At 47.4% G+C, this 19773-nt stretch overlaps 1 protein-coding gene across 1 annotated transcript in view; it reads left to right on the top strand.

The window, feature by feature from the left end:
- LOC122565150 (uncharacterized) overlaps window positions 1-17322 on the top strand; it is a 103038-nt gene extending 85716 nt beyond the window's left edge. The window contains exons 3-6 of the mRNA XM_087975940.1: window positions 12904-13037; window positions 15471-15588; window positions 16682-16752; window positions 17202-17322. Of these exons, the coding sequence (XP_087832066.1) occupies window positions 12904-13037; window positions 15471-15588; window positions 16682-16752; window positions 17202-17322 (444 nt within the window). The remainder of the gene's footprint in view (window positions 1-12903; window positions 13038-15470; window positions 15589-16681; window positions 16753-17201) is intronic.
- Window positions 17323-19773: the final 2451 nt, after the last annotated feature.

Genomic DNA, 19773 nt, shown 5'->3' with positions numbered 1-19773 from the left:
GAAATGTAAGAGGTTAATCATTTTGGCTTTATCAAGTTCACATCAAGCCAGTGAGTTGCTCATTAGGCAATCCAGCCAAGATGATGTATTTTAAGTAATATTTGATCGTTGTACCAGACACTGACTAATCAGTCGGATGTTGAAATTTCCTTTTGTAACAGCGATACACTATAAAGGTAAAAGCCAGTTTGAATTGTTCAAACTCAAACTGTCTCTCCAAGTTCTCTTACTTGGAAAATCTGGACTTCCTGACTCCCCTTACAGGAATGTTTCTTATCAGGAATCATCTTGCTGATTCCGGACTGTAGTAGCTGGGATTTGGCTCTTGGTGCAGTTGTCAGGCCTCCCACAATAAGAATGGTTCCTTACTCCTCTCTTTGTCCCTGTCCTCCCAGTAGAAAGCAAAGACCCGCTAATGTTAACCATGCCTTGGAACCGGAGGTTAATTGCAAATGTGGACGACCTGGAGCTGTTTTATCTTGTGTTGTCTTAGGAACTTGGCTGATGATTTACCATTTAGAATCTGAAGTCTGGGATACTTCTGAAGTTTTACTGTGAAAATGCCACTGACCGCAATATTGTGTGTTGCAGTCCACAGAGTGTTAAATTCCTGGCCTGTTGCATGTGGGAAATACACGCTCACTATGAAGACTATATGATGTAAAACAGAAAGTTGACATAACAGTTATGCAATTCAGCTTTTCTCAGGGTGGTTAAATGTTCTATTTTCCATCAAGCTCCACCTTTAGGTTTTTTTTTGAAAAAGCAGAGTGAAAACTGAACTCTCTCTGTTACCTTGGCAACAAAAGAGGCCTTTCCTAGGGAGGAGAGACCCCATAACTCCGCACGGTGCTATTTATAGGGTTGTCTGAGGGAGGAGGGGAATGTCACATTTTTTGATTTGTGTTTTGTTCACTGGGTGGAAATACTTGACAGATCTCAAAGGAACTGAAATTGAGGAAGTCTGCAAGAGCATTGGTATCTGAGGAATGTGGGGGCTCCCTGTTCTGTGGGTGCTGGATGAGTGCGAGTCTGTCTCACTGTTACACTCCGCACCAAGCAGTCTCACCCTGTTTGAGCTGAGTTTTACCATATAAGGAATAGGTTGAGTCCCATCAGTGGGAAGAGTGGGCGGGTTTCTGGTGCCAAGAACTGACCCTGATCGCTCGGAAATCCTGCTGTTTGCTTTTAAACTTTTGAAGGTTGATTAAACTAAATAGCAAGAAGTTAATCTCCTTTCACCGAAGCACAGCGGCTAATTTGGCAGCGGTTGTTTTAAAGGGAATGTCACTTTAATGTAATTAATGTTTTTGGAGTAAACTTGACTCTGTCCACTCCACTGTACTTTTGTGTAACAGGCAGCTGTTCTCACTGGAACAGGCTTCCTGCCTTGTTGAAGCTGCAGGCTGGCATTTGAGAACAATGTGACACTCTTTGTGAGGCACAGTCCCGTTCCCCATGTGTCTGGGTAGGATGGGTGCTAGGGAGTGGGGCGCATCTTAGTAATTACTCTCCTCAGGGCAGCAACGAGAACCTAAAGAACTTTAACCACACACAACAAATCCCCAGTCAACCTGTGGTTATATTTTCAGTTTCTGAGCTGACGTTTCTTCCGGCGTGGTAACACTTTCTAGTACCTCCCTACTCTTAGTGCTGCCCTATAAATGTCCAGGGTGGCACGGTGGCTCAGTGGTTAGCACTGCTGCCTCACAGCGCCAGGGACCCGGATTCAATTCCACCTTCAGGTGGCTGTGTGGAGTTTGCACATTCTCCCCGTATCTGCGTGGGTTTCCTCCGGGTGCTCCGGTTTCCTCCCACAGTCCAAAGATGTGCGGGTTTAGTGGATTGGCCATGCTAAATTGTCCATAATGTTCAAGGGTATAGACATTGGGAAATGCAGAGTTACTAGGGTAGGATGGGTCTGGGTGGGATGCTTTTTGCAGGGTCAGTGTGGACTTGATGGGCTGAATGGCTTGCTTCCATACTGTAGAATTCTACAATTCTGTGTCTGAACAGGAAAAGACCACTCAGGCCCTTAAACCTGTTATCCCATTCATTTCAACCTGTCCTCCCTCTCCCTGTATCCACTTTGATTCCAAAAACCCTCTACAGAGGAATCTCAATTATCCAGCATTCGATTACCCGAATTTCAGGTTATCCAAACAAGATCACAAGGTGCCGATGCTTGGCTATCTATGTTACCCGGCATTTGGTTATACAAATGAAATACTCTCCACCTGGGTCCTTCGGATAATCGAGGTTCCTCTGTATATGTTAATTGAGCAAATCAATTGGCCCCTGACCACAATAGCTTTACGTGGAGTTACAAATTCCCATAACCCTTTGTATGCAGGACTGCTTCCTGATGTCATTGTCTCCTCCTGAGGCAGAAGGTTGTTAGTTCAAGTCCCACACTAGAGACTTGAGTGTATCACCTAGCTTGCCATTCTGCACTGGGAGAGTGCTGCACTATCAGAGGTGCCACCTTTCAGATGAAATTAGATTAGATTGCTTACAGTGTGGCAACAGGCCCTTCGGCCCAACAGATGTGGAAATGAAGTTATAAAATGCACTTTACTTTAGCAGGGACGTTTGAATGTTCCCATTAGCAGTGTACTCCGATTCCATTTTGTACATTTACAACTCTGGGATTAGGTAGGGAGTTCAATTCTTTTCCAAAGGTTAAATCTTGTCTTTTTGTTTGACCCCTTCTCAGGGTGCTGTCTGCTATCTGATTTGGTTGCGTTGCAGTGATTTGGCGTGAATTGTTGAAGTTTCTGGCCACTGTGGGCAGGGTCTCCAGTACGCCCCTCCCCTCAGCACCTGAACCCAGGAGCTAAGACAACCCCGTCGATTATTACCAGCCTGGCTATGTGATTATGGTCAGTTATAGAAAGAAAGAAAGAGAAATATTTGCATTGATATGACCTCTTGCTGACCCAAGGATTTCATAGCCAAATACCTTTTGAAATGTGGTCATAATCATAAGTATAATCCATATAAGAGACAGACAGGGCCCCTATCCTTTCACGTCTCATCTGATAGATGACATCTCGATACTGCATTGCAATGTCGGCCTTGAATTCTGTGTTGGTTAATGTTCTTGTCTTCGTCCTGTGTGGCCAGCACTTAGTGTTGTTAAAGCCGCACCCATCCAGGCAAGTGGGGAGTATTCCATCACCCTCCTGACTTGAGCCTTGTAGACGGTGGACAGGCTTTGGGGAGTCAGGAGATGACTTACTCACCACAGAATTCCTTTCCTCTGAACAACTCTTGTAGCCATAGGATATATGTTGTTGTTTCAGTAAAATAATAGTGATGAGAGGATGCTTGACAATGGTAATAGAACAAACTTAAAAGCTTTATTCTGAATGCTTTGTGCTTTCCGATACAAAGTAGATGAGCTGACAGCGCAAATTGAGGTAAATTAATATGATTTCACTGCCATTACGGGAACATGGTTACAAGGAGATCAGAACTGGAAGCTTATAATACAGGGATATTTGACCTTTTGGAGAGACAGAAGGGATACAAAAGGTGTTTGTGTAGCACTGTTATTAAGAAGTGAAATGAGGACTGTTGTGAGAGATGTTGTGTGAGATGATCTAGGCTCCGATATTGTAAAATCCATTGAGGCAAAGTTTGAACAAAACGGCAAAGGAGGGAGTAACCAAACTCTGGGAAAGGCTATAAATCAACAAATAATAGCAGCATCTAAAAAGAATAGAGCAATAGTTGTGGGTGACTTTAATCTTCATGTCGATTGGGTTAATTAAATTGGAAATTCCTAGAGTACACTGGGCATAGCTTTCCTATAGCAGTATTTCATGGAGCCAACCAGCGAACGTGTAATGAGGCAGGTTTAATAAATTACCTCCGAGTAAAAGATCTGCAAGGAAGTAGTGATCATAACATGAACAGTTTACAGAGAGAATTTGGTGGATTAAGTAAGTGAGCAAAAAGTTGGCAAATGTGGAAAGATGTGAAGTTGTTCACTTTGGAGGGGAGAACATTAGAACAGAGTATAACTTAAATGGAGAAAAACTGCAGAAAGCTGCGACACAAAGGGACTTGGGGGCCTTGTGCACAATGCACAGAAAGCTAGCACGCAGGTGCAGCAGGGAATCGGGAAGGCTAATGGAACATTGGCCCTTATTCAGGGCAGTTAGAGTATAAGAGTAGGGAAGTTTTAAGGCAACTGTGTAAGGTGCTGATGAGACTACATCTGGAATACTGAGAGCAGTTTTGGTCGTGTTGTTGAAGAGATCATTTCATTGCAGGCACTTCAGAGAAGGTTCACAAGGATGATCCCTGGTATGGGAGGGATTGTCTTAGGAGCAAACATTAAACATGTTGGGCTCTACTGTCCGGAGTTTAGAAGAATGAGAGGTGATCTCATTGAACCATACAGGATCCTTCAGGGGCTGGACAGGGTATAATACTGAGAGGGTGTTTCCCCTTGTGGGAGAATCTAGGGCCAGAGGGCATAGCCTCAGCACAAAGGGGCACCAATGTAAGACTGAGATGAGCAGGAATTTCTAATCTCCGAGGGTTATAAGCTTTTGAAATTCATTGTCACAGAGAGCTGATGGGGCCAGAGTCCTTGTGTATACTTAAGGCTGAAATAGGTTCTTGAGCATCTAGGGAATCAAGGGTTATGGGGAATGGATTAAAAAAATAGACATGAGGAATGTTGGATCAGTCATGATCCCGTTGAATGGTGGAACAGGTTGAAGAAGTCAAACAGCCCACTGCTGTTCCTATTTCTTGTGATAATAACATTAAACATCAAAGGGTGGTGGTGTCAGATGGTCATTGTCTGGTACTTGTGTGGGGCAAATATTACTTCCTACTCACCAGCCCAAGCCTGGATATTGTTCAGGTCCTGCTGCACTTCGCACAGGCTGCTTCAGTCTCCAAGCAATTACAAGTGCAACTGTAAACCATACAATCAACTGATGATCATCCTGGCTTCCAGTTGTGAAGGAGTGACATTGTGTCAGGGAGATCTGGACCCAGACTGTATGTGAAGTGGCAGTGGTTTTGTTTGGGGGTGGCATTGGATTCATGCAGCTTTGGTGATATTGTGTCTGAGGGGAACAGATGGGGACCCAGTTTACCAACTCCCAGCGAGTATTTCATATTGTTATGGTGTGTGAATACTGAATAGAGTCAGCACAAACATTGAATCACAGCTCCCTCCAGTATAAAGTTCAGGGAATAGAGATTAACTTGTAAGATATTGGAACTATGCATTGTGGTATTCTTTATTTATTCATGGGACATCGGTGATGTGGACTTGACCTTGGTGAAGGTGGGGACGAACCGCCTTCTGAAATCACTGCAGTTCATTTGGTGACTCCAGTTAAACCACCTCCAGTTGTCTCTCTCTCTCTCTCTCTCTCTCTCTCTCTCTCTCTCTCTCTCTCTCTCTCCCTCTCTCTCTCTCTCTCTCCCTCCCTCTCTTTTGAGAGAGAGCAGCCCTATGGTCTGGTAGGACAATGCTGACTTTACCTTCATACGGGTAGTTCTTGGGTAACGCACATTCCAGCAGCACAATTTGCTTATAACTTTGCTGAGGAATTAAGTAACGATATTTTTGCAAACACTTACCTCTGTTCGCAATAGCATGTTTCCAGCTGTGATCGTTTCGCACATTGTCAGCTGCCAACAGAGCACTTTCTGAGAGAGAGACGTTGAGCAGCTTCCTGCGAAAGGTATACTCCTCCTAGATTATCCCTTTTTTTGTTTGAAATTATGGGGGGGCATAGTGACAGGAATGTTAGCAAGAAGCATCCTGATGATAAAGTTGGTGGTGAACCTGAAGGAGAGGCTATAACACCAGAAGAGAAGCTCGATATTATAAAGTTTTTTGAGCATAAGAGTCTACCGAATGCACCATGATGACCTCTGTCCCTACATTAACAATATTTTTTAAATGTACTGTGTGTTAACTTTACTTTTGTTTTCTTAATAAATATAATTTTATCCCTTCATTCAGACTGTGCTATACTTTGCATTAGACCTTTTTTTGAGTGATTTTATTTTTTGCTGGTCTCCCCCTAACCCATTATTTTTATTAAGCGATTTTCTATTAAGTAAGGTTTCGCTGGAATGCAACTATGGCATTTTAGGAGAACTAACTGTACTCATAGCACAGTTAGGAGAGAGTTCCAGATTTTAAACTGACAGTGATATATTTCTAAGTCAGGATGGTGAGCAGTTTGGAGGGGAAATGTGTAGGTGGTGGTGTTCCCATGTATCTACTGGCTTTTGTTCTGTGTGGTAGGGGACACAGGTTGTTGAAGCAGCCAGAGAGAGTTGTTACAATGCATCTTGTCGATGTGTCCTTGTTTCAGCTACAATTCTTGATAGCACTTCTCCGTGTTCTTCCCTTTCCAGGAAAATCTTCAGATGCCAATAAATCCAGCTGAAACTTTTGGCAAATCTATTGTTACTAGCTCAATTCTAACTCAAGTTGATTCGGCATGTTTCCCATCCAGATTTTTTTTGTGACAGTAGACGGGGGTAATGCTGGTCCCAGTGAGGGTTTATAGAGTGTTTCAATAACAAAGGGCATCTGGGAGTCTTAGCCTACTATTTAACTTGACTGAATGATCAAAGAAGCATCAACAACAGGATCTTAAACTATATGGTCAAACTATATGAATGTACGAGTGTGTAGTCTGTGCTGTCCATGTAGCACCCTCGGTCCTGGAGGAACACTCTCGTTTTTACTGTATCCGTTGTATACGGTAGAAATGACAAATAAAAAGGTACTCTACTCCTGCAGTAGTTCTGGTCAGATCACACCTTGAGAAGTATATCCAGCTGTGGTGACTGAGCCTGGGAGAGGTACAGCAGACCAGAACCATGAGATCGAGGAGAGCTTTGAGCATTTTGGCCTGGAACAGGAGATTAGTTGATACAACACAGTAAGAGAATTGCGAAGGTATATCTGGAAAACTCTCAAGTTTTATTGACAAAATGACATTGGCTTTTACTAGTACACAAACTATTGATGTGTACGCAGAGGGCAATCCATGTTCGGAACGACCCCAGTGTGGATTAGGGAAAGCAGAAAGGAATAAATCATTTGAGCATGTGGAATAGCTATGGGAGGAGTGCAGGTTTTGTCTGGGATTAATTATTATCAATCAAATAGTCTTGGCTTATTTGTTATTGTTGTGTGATCAGATTGCTGTCCCATCCTGACCCATTGTAACAGTGAATTCTGCTGTAAGGTCAGGGCTTGTGTGGATTGTGGCCAGGGGTGAGAGACAGGCCCTCTAAGGTGCTGACAGTGATGGTGTTGTAGGGGAGGGTCCTCCTCTTCAGGAGACCATGTATATGAGACAGAGTAAGCATTAGTTTACACGTGACCACCACAAAACAATGAGGAGGGAGTGGTATTCAGGTGGGATATTTGTATGAGGTGGGATTTGGAGGTGGGGTGTGTATGGTGATGGGGAGGTGATATTTTGGGGGGGTGTGTATTGAGATATTTGGATGGGTAGGTAGGGGTGAATGTGGGAGATACTGGGGTTTGTGGAGATGCACTTGAATGGGGAGTGTGTTTTGGGTGGGTTGGGGGTATTTGTGTGTATATGTGGGGTGTGGTATTTGAGTAGGTGGGGTTGTGTTTTGGGGTATTTGGGTCAGTGGGGTTGTGTGGGGAGGGGATATTTGGGTGTGGGTGGGTTGTGGTATTTGGGTGGGTGAGGGGGTTGGTGGGGGCGTATTTGGGTGGGTGGTGAGCGTGTGTGGGGTGTGGTATGTAGGTGGGATGGGGTATAAACCAGTTTTGATTTTCTGTGTATTTTATTGAGACTTGACCCCTGTGTTGCAAAGAACATGTTGACCTATCGTTCTCCAGCTGGCTGTCCTGCTTTTGTTAGCTGTTGATTTAAGGTTTTAGGAGTTAGAAACTCCTAAAGGATAAACACTGTTGTACCCAGTGACGAGCTGATGATTGTTGAAGCAGTGCCAAATTGAAATGCCCTCAGTACTTGCATTCAAGTCAATGAGCTGGCACTGAGGGGTGTGGATGAGATTCTCTCCCACAGTTTTTGTATAACATCAATCACTTGCCTTTCCATTCCTGTGGGGACCAGCAAACGCAAAACAGCTCTCTCCAATCCAACGCACCATCTAACACATGGTCAACATGTGCGTGTGTCTTACATTTTCCTGTCATATTTATGATGAAGACCATATAAAAGACCCTCACTGTTAGTGAGCGTGTGTAGCCCAGAGATAGTGAGGGGCTGCTTTTGCAGAAGATATTTGCAAAGCATTAAAAACCAGGAACTGGAATAGAAATTACTCAAACTGGGTTCGCTTTTTCTCTCTCTCGCTTTTTCTCTCTCTCGCTTTTTCTCTCTCTCTCGCTTTTTCTCTCTCTCTCGCTTTTTCTCTCTCTCTCGCTTTTTCTCTCTCTCTCGCTTTTTCTCTCTCTCTCGCTTTTTCTCTCTTTTTCTTTCTCTTTTTTTCTCTCTTTCTCTCGCTTTTTCTCTTTCTCCCTCTCTCTTTTTTCTCTCTTTTCTCTCTCTTTTTTCTTTCTCTCTCTTTTTTTCTCTTTCTCTTCTCTCTTTTTTCTCTCTCTCTTTTTTTCTCTCACTCATTGTTGCTGTCTTATCTCTCTTACATTCCCGCCCCCTCCCTCTCCCCCTCCCTCTCCCCCTCCCTCTCCCCCTCCCTCTCCCCCTCCCTCTCCCCCTCCCTCTCCCCCTCCCTCTCCCCCTCCCCCTCCCCCTCCCCCTCCCCCTCCCCCTCCCTCTCCCCCTCCCTCTCCCCCTCCCTCTCCCCCTCCCTCTCCCCCTCCCTCTCCTCCTCCCTCTCCCCCTCCCTCTCCCCCTCCCTCTCCCCCTCCCTCTCCCCCTCCCTCTCCCCCTCCCTCTCCCCCTCCCTCTCCCCCTCCCTCTCCCCCTCCCCCTCCCTCTCCCCCTCCCTCTCCCCCTCCCTCTCCCCCTCCCCCTCCCCCTCCCCCTCCCCCTCCCCCTCCCCCTCCCCCTCCCCCTCCCCCTCCCCCTCCCCCTCCCTCTCCCCCCTCCCTCTCCCCCCTCCCTCTCCCCCCTCCCTCTCCCCCCTCCTCGCCCTCTCCGCCCCCCTCGCCCTCTCCGCCCCCCTCGCCCCCTTCGCCCCCCCTCGCCCCCTTCGCCCCCCCTCGCCCCCTTCGCCCCCCCTCGCCCCCTTCGCCCCCCCTCGCCCCCTTCGCCCCCCCTCGCCCCCTTCGCCCCCCCTCGCCCCCTTCGCCCCCCCTCGCCCTCTTCCCCCCCCTCGCCCTCTTCCCCCCCTCGCCCTCTTCCCCCCCTCGCCCTCTTCCCCCCCCTCGCCCTCTTCCCCCCCCTCGCCCTCTTCCCCCCCCTCGCCCTCTTCCCCCCCCTCGCCCTCTTCCCCCCCCTCGCCCTCTTCCCCCCCCTCGCCCTCTTCCCCCCCCCTCGCCCTCTTCCCCCCCCTCGCCCTCTTCCCCCCCCTCGCCCTCTTTCCCCCCCCCTCGCCCTCTTTCCCCCCCCCTCGCCCTCTTCCCCCCCCCCTCGCCCTCTTCCCCCCCCTCGCCCTCTTCCCCCCCCTCGCCCTCTTCCCCCCCCCTCGCCCTCTTCCCCCCCCTCGCCCTCTTCCCCCCCCTCGCCCTCTTCCCCCCCCCTCGCCCTCTTCCCCCCCCCCTCGCCCTCTTCCCCCCCCCTCGCCCTCTTCCCCCCCCCCTCGCCCTCTTCCCCCCCCCCTCGCCCTCTTTCCCCCCCCTCGCCCTCTTTCCCCCCCCCTCGCCCTCTTTCCCCCCCGCCGCCCTCTTTCCCCCCCCTCGCCCTCTTTCCCCCCCGCCGCCCTCTTTCCCCCCCGCCGCCCTCTTCTTCCCTCCCCCTCCCCCGCCGCCCTCTTCTTTCCCCCCTCCCCCGCCGCCCTCTTCTTTCCCCCCTCCCCCGCCGCCCTCTTTTCCCCCCCCGCCGCCCCTCTCTTTCATTGTCACGTTCCTTCCCTCTCTGGCTTTCTCACTCATTGTCTCTCCCATTCCTCTTTCTGTTTCATTCTCAGTTTCTTTCTTTCTTTTTGTTTTTTAACTTTCCATCTCTTACATCCCCTCTCTCTCGCTCTCTCTCTCTCTCTCTCGCTCTGGCTTACAACAGTATTTGAAACCAAGTCACATAAGACTATATTAAGCCAACCGTTTGACCAGTTGGACCTAAGTGAGTTTTTTTTCCGAGGAGAACAGAATGGTCTCTTTGCTGAATTGCAGAGCTGTGGCTCTGGATAGCTGGGGACACAGCCGTTAAAGTTGGAATTTAATTTAAAATCAGAGGTTGGAGAAGTGCAGAGAACAGCTTGTGGGATTGGAGGAGGTTTCAGACAAGAGGACAGGCAGGCCACTGGAGAGATTTGAAAACTAGGATGAGAACTTTAAAATTGGAGCATTGCATAGTCAAGGGCCAGTTTAGGTCAGTGAACAGGGGAGTGATGGGAACAGGAGCTGGGCGCAAATAGATTTGAATGACCCCAAGTTTACAGAGGGTCAAATGTGGGAGAGCAGCCTCAAGTACATTAGAATAGTTGACTGAAAGTGGTAATGAGTGTAGGATTGGTTGCAGCAGCAGCAGACAGACTGAGGTAGGGGCAGAGCTGAGGCAGAAAGCTGAGCTCTTTCTGATGATGTACATGTGTCCTTGCAGTCAGATATAACACTGAGGTTGCAAAGAGTTGGGTTCAGACTGGGAGGGTGGGCGGCAAGTGTGAATGGATTGGTAGCTAGCAAAAGGAGAGGCTGTAGCCCATGGTTAGATAGTCCCAGAATTTCATTGATGGAATTGCCTCATCCAGAACTGGTTGTGGGACAAGCTTTGTGGTTTCAGAGGTGGTGGTGACGAGGTGGAGCTGGGTCCCTTCTGTGTACAAGTGGAAACTGGACACTTGAGTGGCTGAGAAGTAAGACCGAGATGAGGGGACAGAGGGAACCATGCAGGAAGAGGGGCCATTGCTAGAGAATCCTTTTGCTGTAATCAGATGAAAGTGGAATGGTGAGGGTAGACCCATCAACAGGAGGGACAGTGGAGGGGGATGGTGTGGTTACCATGTTAAAGGCTGCAGATGGGCCAACACTAATGGGAGGGAAAATTCACTCCCATTAACTTTGCTAGTTATCACTTCTCAGTTTGGCTTTGGTCCCAGCCTCCATCTCTGCAGAGAGTTTGTTCATGAGGTCTTGTGCTTAGCACAGTGAAGAGAGTAGTGACCCATGGAGATATGGATTGGTTAATGGAAGTCATTTTCAGGATGATGGGATTGTAACTGGAGTACGGTGTGGGCCTGTAATCTACTGAGCAGCCCCAACTGTTGACTGTATGGAACTCTGAGTGAAACACAGTGATGAGGCGTACTCTGAGGCTGCAGAGAGACACAGATTAGTCAAGATTATTGGGAGAAAGCTGCAGCGTGATAATCAATTTAGTACAAAAAACAGCAGCTTTCTTTTTAAAGTTTCTGTGACAGGTCAGTATAGAACTTGCAAGGGACTTGTATTCCTTTTTACATGAACGAGAGTTAACATCCAGCTAAAACGAGCTCAGGGAGCCAGTGGTACGGGAGTCTTTGTTGAAAGACAACATCAATGAGGAATTTTAACTTTTAATTACTCCACTAATAGTGTCCAAGGTTTCAGCTGCATTCATTGGAACTTCTAGAATTCCCACCCTAACCTCTTCCTCTGCCCCTCCTCCTCTCTCTGTATTTCCCTTCCTTCATCAAACCCCCCTCCTCCCAATCTTCATCACAAATTTCCAACATGGCCAGTGGAAGCAGATGATGTTAATTGATTCATCTTGGATGGATTTTGTTCAGGAAATAACGTTTTTGAATGTAGAATATGATTTGTTTGAGGCATGAAGTGTAGTGGGTGTGGGCTGTTTAGGAATGATAAACAGCACTCTGTCAACAGGGGCTTCCTTCAGGTCGGGTCTGGCTCTGTTATTGGCTGATTGCTCTCGTTGATCAGTGTAGCGCTGGGCCATGTGATAGCAGATGAATATTGGTCCTTCTTTACCCAGCATTTCAGTCTCTGGCATAAGGGAGGCTCGGTGTGATCCTAGAGGCAAGTTGAGCCCAGTTATTCCTGGGTGTGCTACACACTTTTAAATGTTGGCAATCGAGATAGGATTTCTCACCATCCTGAGTCCCAACGTGTCCTTGTAACGGTGGCAGATTGTAATGTGCTCCCTGCAATTAGCTTCAGAGGGAAATGCACACCGTGTAAGTGAAAAGACAGTTGTTTCTTTGAGAAAAGTGGATGTCTTCGTGCTGACACCATGTTGTCCAGATTTCAGAGAGGTATTTGTCCGTCAGTCCAGGCAGTCTCTTTTTGGTTAAGAGTTTGTGTTTGTGCTGATGTTATTTTTACTCATTGTCATCACCTCATGAGGGTGCCAGCTGAGGGTCACTGCTCAACCAAACACAACAGAGAGATGCTGAGATTTCATTCCACTGCCTCTGATCTTAACCCTCTGTTAATCCCATTTCCAACAGCTTCTAACATCCTTAAGCAAGCTAAATTGCAAGACGAGCTAACTCTTAATGGGTGAAAGATTTAACCCGGCCTGTATAACAGGTTTTCCACTTGTTGAGGTATTTCCAAGCTCCAAGCCTTTGAACTGTACTGTTGAATTAACTTCCTAACTCACTAGGCGGTTCCTCTGAGAGATTTGGTATCATGTTGGGTCAGAGTAGAAAAGACTAGTTACAGTTGAAATTGTTGGATTCTATTCCATCTTTCGAAGGTTTAACCACATTTAAGAGCCCAGCAGAGAACCCTCAGCCAATCACTCTTGCTCTGTACTTTGCACTGTAATGGTATTGTGTAAAGACCACATCAGGAAATGAATTAGACCCAATCTGTGTCTCTTTGCCATCTCGTTTCAGGCTGAAGGAGAGGTCGCTGCCCTCAACAGAAGGATCCAACTGGTTGAGGAAGAGCTGGACCGGGCACAGGAACGTCTGGCCACTGCCCTGCAGAAGTTAGAGGAGGCAGAGAAGGCAGCGGATGAGAGCGAGAGGTGAGTGATGATCAATTCTGGAGAACACCCTTAATCTGAGCGAGGTCAGTCACCACAAGATAACCTCTGAAGAACATGAGTAGTTACTTCAGTTGAGCATAATTCAATGTCACATGGTGTTACGTAATCATTGAAACTTGACATCAAATCTAAAATGATAAGATTAAGCAAAGAGATAAAAACTGCTTTGAATGAAGTAGCGATGTTTTACAGCAGGCAAGTGGGAGTACAGAGGTTTAGGGGGAAGGGATTTTGGAGCCTGGGATATTGGTAGTTGAGGACATTAGTAATCAGTAATGGAGCAATTAAAATCTGAAGAGACCAGACCAGCGAGTGCAGAAGGTGTGAGCTGGAGTGGGGGTAGAGCCACGGACGGATTTGGAACAAAGATGAGAACTTTCAAGTTAAGGCATTGCTTATACAGAAGACCAAACAAGTGAGCAAGACCCTGGTGGGATCTGGTTTGGGGAAGGATGAACAGTAGGGATTCAGGGATGGAGGACAAGCTTGGCGTGCTTTGGAATAGTTGAGACTGAAGGTAACGATGGCACGGGTGAGACCCTGAGTCACCATTGAGCTGAGACGGGGTCAGTATCTGCAGATATTAAACAGGTGGAATATTACAGGTGGTCAGAAGCTCGTGTCGAGGTCAAACGTTGAGACACTTATTCAGACAATTGGCTGGGAAATGGTTTAGGTAGAGAATGGAACTTGTACAGCGAGTGGAACTTGTACAGTATTTAATTGGAGGAGACTTCTGGTGATTCAGGCCTGATGTCAGCAAGAAGTGTAATAGTTTAGTGAGAGTGAGGAGTTAAGAGAGACGGTGTTGCGTTTTGTCAGTTTACATGTGAGAGTATCCCGTTGATGTTGAGGGTTGCTGTAGGCAGGATTGTATGAGAAATAGGAGGGGGTAAAGGACAGATTGCTGGATAATGTTGTGGGGCAAGGTCCAGAGGATTCTCTTGCTCTGATGAGTTTGAGATGAATGGAACCAGGTGAGAGCAGTCCTGACCCACTGAAGGAGAGTGGAGAGGGTGGTTGGAGGAGGAGGATGTGGTCACCATGTCAAAGGCTGCAGGCAGGTTGAGAAGAACACCAAGGGAATGTTTCCAGTCACACAGGACACCACTGATAAGTTTAGTAGGAGCAGATTTGATATGGCAACAAGACGAGGACTTGATTTGAGGGATTTAAACTTGGCAGTTTCTGGAGAGCTGGGAAGTAATTGGAAGATGACGATAAGCTCTAGGATGTTGGAAAGGAGAGGGAGTTTAGAAGCTGGGATATAGTTTTCAAGGACGGTGAAGTAAAGGGTTGCTTTTTTAATTGGAAGGGTGTCAATGGCAGATTTAAAGGAGAGAGGAAACATCTGAAGTGAGGGAGCAATTTACAATATTGGCTTAATGTGAAGGGTGGGAAGAGGAGATGGGTGGGTTGAGTGAGCTCTTAAGAAGTTGAGCTCAAAGAGCTGGAGCATAGATGAGAAAGAGAGAGACTAGAGAAGGCTTCATCTTGTCATGATGATTGGCAGGCCATAGGCTGCACAGTGAGAATTTTGAAAGGCTGTTGGAAGGGAACTCGGCTGCTCCAAAGGGAGCAGATTCTGTGAAATGCCCCTTCATGATAGCATAGGGACTCCCAATGAAGATATCAGCATGTTGTTACAACCCAACTTATTCAATCCTGAGACTAGGTACAAGGGGACATATGATCTTTGGAAAGTCTGCCGTTCAATGATATTATATTGTTGTTTTGTCCATATGCTATACTGAACTGGGCACTTAGCACAACACCAAAGTCACGATTGTGGGCAAAGTGAGCTTTTCTTTCTGTCACTGTGGATCCGATCCTAGTTGGGAAAGGATTCAGTGATGCATTTAAAGGGAAACTGGATAAAGACATGAGGGAGAAAGAAATAGAAGGTTTAGGGTTAGAAAGAGGACTGGGATTAGTGGGCTGGCAGAGACTAGCTGGGTCGAATGGTCTAGTGGCATTATGTCCGATATCGTTCTGTGAGAATTTCTCAGGAAGATTTGCAGTTGAAGTTAACTTTAATTTTCATCAAATAAAAAAGTGTGTTTATCTGTTTCAAGAGTGTATCTGTCTCATTCTTCACTTCGATATCTGTTGGGGTGGAGTTGAATTGGATTGGGAATTGGTTTTCAGCATGATTGTGATAGGGTAAGACGTGGTTAGTCAGGTAGGTAAAGCAATGACTGTCAGGCCCTCAGAATGTGCTGTGATTAATGCTACATCAATGTTACCACCTTCCTTTCACAGACTAGATCGGTATTCCACTATTCTGATTCCACTTGACTTATTTATTTCCAAAGCCTAAATTTGACCAGCTCGAATTTCCATGTTTTAAAGTATGTTAGATGTGCTCTGGTTGCTGGTTTAGCCTGTGTCATCCTGGCTGTGTTTATTCAGAGGTATGAAAGTGATTGAGAACCGTGCAATGAAGGACGAGGAGAGGATGGAGCTCCAGGAACTGCAGCTGAAGGAGGCAAAACACATTGCAGAAGGAGCTGATCGCAAATACGAAGAGGTGAGCACTGATAGGACAGCGCTTGGTGAAGCACATGGGACCCTGCACTCCATATGGGGAGGCAGTGGTCTTGTGCTGTCATCAGCAGGCAGAAACTCCGATAATGTTCTGGGGACCCGCGTTCAAATCTGTCATGGTCTTGCTTAACCAAGTGAGCGACGGGAGAGTTGGTGAGTGGGACATGTGCAGGAGGCTTTGGGATGACCTTAAGTTTATGGAAGGCAGTATCTGGATACTGGCTGGAATCTGTTATGTAGGCAAGTCCAGAGGCCACAAAGGAATGGGTGACCGTTTCAGCAGTAGATAGAATTGATGTGCAGACAATGTCTGCTGATGCCATGGACCTTGACAATGAACAATTCCATGGAAGCGTGGTTAGAACTTATCTCTTTGTCAAAGATTACAGCCATGGTTTAATAAACAGACTGGTGCCAGGATAGGTTCGGAGTTGTTGGCAGGAATATCATTTGTAGCAGGAAAGGCATTACTTCAGTCTTCCCAATGGTTAATTGGAGGAAATTTCTGCTGATTGTGTACTGCAAGTTAGATAAGTGAATGCGAATTCAGCAAACTAGAGGAGTTGTGGGGTGAGTGAAGATAGCGTGATAGAGCTCATTGCTGTCTGGGTACATGTGAAAACCAACGCTGAGCTTTTGGGTGATGTCTGTGAGGGAGGTGAGAAATAGAATGGGCCAGCTAGAGATCCTTTAGGGACAGGAGAGGGAGTGGATCATGAACATGAAGAGAAGTCTGAAGCAAAAACTCTAAATCAATAGGTTGTGCTCTGTTTCCCTAACTCCAAACACTTCCAATTGTTTATCAGTCATTGCCGGGCCTTCCTCTTCCATCTGGTGGTGGGGAGGGATTGTCCAGTGTCGCATATAGGGATGGAGCCTCACTTATGTATTAGATATGAGCTAACGTGGCTATTGATGGATAGGAATGTGTTGTACCACAGTGTGGTTCTGGTGGGAGTTTAAAATGGAAGCTGTCCTCCACCGATGGTAAGGAAGCCAGTTTAGGAACTGTTTTGTTTCAAATGAGCGTTGCCTACAGATCCTTCATTTTGCTAAAACTTATTCACTCTGTATAGGTCGCTCGTAAACTTGTCATCCTTGAAGGGGAGCTGGAGCGAGCTGAGGAAAGAGCTGAAGTCTCCGAGATGTAAGTCCCCTGCTGGATGGGTTAAAACCTTGTGGAAGACTGAAGCCAACTTCATTACAATTCTGACTTCTGGTTGATGCAGTTTAAGTTCAATCCCTGCTGTGTGAAACCAGTGCCATCATTTGTGGATGGTTTAGTTTTGGGACTTTTTCACTTTTATTGAAACTTTAAATTCTCTTATTATACTAATAAGAGAACGCCTCTCCAGGATTACAGAGTCAGGTCACTGTCACATGACCAGCCTGTATCATGGGAGTTGTTTGAATATATCTAATAGATGTCCCCATCTCTTCCATTCACTTGGTCAGTCCCCAACTCATTGTTAAACACTTCAGTATTCCTCTTCATCTGCATTCCTCTTGTGTTCAGTTTACTGTGTGAGATTGTGTTGAGTTTGATTGTGCGCAAGATCGATTAATTCTCACTGCCACCATATCTTGTTCATGCAGGAAGTGTTGTGACCTGGAGGAGGAACTGAAAAATGTTACCAACAATCTCAAGTCACTGGAGGCTCAATCAGATAAGGTAAAGCGTGCCTTCCTACCCCTCTCACACACTCTCACACTGTAAAAGCTGGTTTGAGTAAGATACGTTGGATTATCGTCCTTTTCATTTCCCCCCCCCACCAACGCTCGCTTGCTCCCTCCCTCCCTCCCCCTCACGCTCGCTTGCTGCCCCCTTACTTCCTCACTCCCTCCCCCTCACGCTCGCTTGCTGCCCCCTTACTTCCTCACTCCCTCCCCCTCACGCTCGCTTGCTGCCCCCTTACTTGCTCCCTCCCTCCCCCTCACGCTCACCTGCTGCCCCCTTATTTGCTCCCTCCCTCCCCCTCACGCTCGCTTGCTGCCCCCCTTACTTGCTCCCTCCTCCCCCTCACGCTCGCTTGCTGCCCCTTTACTTGCTCCCTCCCTCCCCCTCACGCTCGCTTGCTGCCCCCTTACTTGCTCCCTCCCTCCCCCTCACGCTCGCTTGCTGCCCCCTTACTTGCTCCCTCCCTCCCCTCACGCTCACCTGCTGCCCCCTTATTTGCTCCCTCCCTCCCCTCACGCTCGCTTGCTGCCCCCTTACTTGCTCCCTCCCTCCCCCTCACGCTCGCTTGCTGCCCCTTACTGCTCCCTCCCTCCCCCTCACGCTCGCCTGCTGCCCCCTTACTTGCTCCCTCCCTCCCCCTCACGCTCGCTTGCTGCCCCCCTTACTTGCTCCCTCCCTCCCCCTCACGCTCGCCTGCTGCCCCTTTACTTGCTCCCTCCCTCCCCTCACGCTCGCTGCTGCCCCCTTACTTGCTCCCTCCCTCCCCCTCACGCTCGCTTGCTGCCCCCTTACTTGCTCACTCCCTCCCCCTCACGCTCGCTTGCTGCCCCCTTACTTGCTCACTCCCTCCCAGATCTCCCAGCACTTTGCCGTGTGTTGAACTTCACTGCTTCATACAGACTGAGCAAGAGTTTTGGAGCAGAGCACTAAATGAAGATTTACAAATCTGTAGTGCCTTTCATAGAACAGTGCAGCACAGAACAGGCCCTTCAGCCCACGATGTTGTGCCGATCATTGATCCTCATGTAAGGTAAACCTAATGTACGAACCCTCAATTTCTGCGACCATATGTATGTCCAGCAGTCTCTTAAATATCCCGATGACCTCACTTCCACAACTGCTGCTGGCAACGCATTCCATGCTCTCTCAACTCTCTGCGTAAAGAACCCGCCTCTGACATCCCCTCTATACTTTCCGCCAAACAGCTTAAAACTATGACCCCCTCATGTTAACAATTCACTGTCACTGAATGTCCCAAAGTACACAGCAGTTAGTGAAGGTCTGCTGAAGTCTACTGTTACAGATATAGCAGCCAAGCTGCATAGTAAAATCCCATAAACAGCAAAGTGGTCCGATATCCGGGGTTTTTTATTTGTGATGTTGGTTGAGCAGTAAACTCCTGAGTGCACGTGGGGCCTGGGTTTAACCCCTCATATGAAAAATAATACAGCACAGACCCACAGCAATGTGGTACAATCTAACTGCCCTCTGGGCAATTAGGGATGGGCAGTAATTGCTGGCCTAGTCAGAGATGCCCTCACCCTGTGGTGAATGAAGAACAGCTCCCTCCGTACTGCACTGGGACACCAGCCTGGATTTCACTGCTCCTGGGAAACAACCTGGGCCCTCCCAGGATTCATTGGAGTTGGAGTGACACCCAATCCATAACTTAAACATCCACTCGCTCCACCACCAACACTCAGTATACATGACTGCTACAATCTACAAGACGCATTATAGACATTCACCAAAGATCCTTAGAAGCACTTTCCAAACTCTCAACTGCTTCCATCTCGAAGAACAAGGGCGGCCGATACATGGGACACAGCTACCTGCAAGTTCCCCTCCAAGTCGGTCACCATCCTAACTTGGTACTGTCTTCACCAAACAACTGTTACAGCTTCAGAAGGCCATTCCTGACTGTCTCCTCCAGAGCCCAGCAGTCCCATAGTGTGAACAGATAAAGGAGAGACTGACACTCCTTAGGGAATTGGCTACTTCATAGAAAGCTTTTAATTGGTTGGCTTTGGTCAAGTTCCACTCGGGAAAGTTCTTCATTTGTGATTCTGTGCTGTTTACTCTTTCACTTCTGAGGAAAGTTTGCTGTATCTGGACCAGGTCTGATCTTATGGATCCCTTTTGAAGCTATTTTTCTTACGCTAGATCAACTGCTGCAAGGTGGGAATTTAACAAATGTCTGTGAACAGGTACTGAGATCGGTAACGGCCCGAGAGTGAGCCAGAGTCAGAAGTCAGCCATGATGTGATTCATCTACCCATTACCTATCCACCCACAAAGGTGTCTAGCAGGACCAGGTTTTAGAGATTTTGTTACCTTGAACCCACACCTTATTACATCTTCCCACCTCATCGCCAATGGCAAGTGATGAATGGACTAGTGTTAGTTCCCAGCAAATAGATATCCTAGTGATTTGGTCTATCCTGTAACAATCATATAGAGTGGGAGTGAAAACAACCACTTTGTACACAA

Source organism: Chiloscyllium plagiosum, unplaced genomic scaffold (assembly GCF_037043375.1).
Source record: "Chiloscyllium plagiosum isolate Xiang-an unplaced genomic scaffold, Cpla_swu_hap1 HiC_scaffold_28, whole genome shotgun sequence".
NCBI lineage: Eukaryota > Metazoa > Chordata > Chondrichthyes > Orectolobiformes > Hemiscylliidae > Chiloscyllium > Chiloscyllium plagiosum.
The sequence above is the reverse complement of the archived record's forward strand: the minus strand, read 5'-3'. Positions and strand labels throughout refer to the sequence as shown.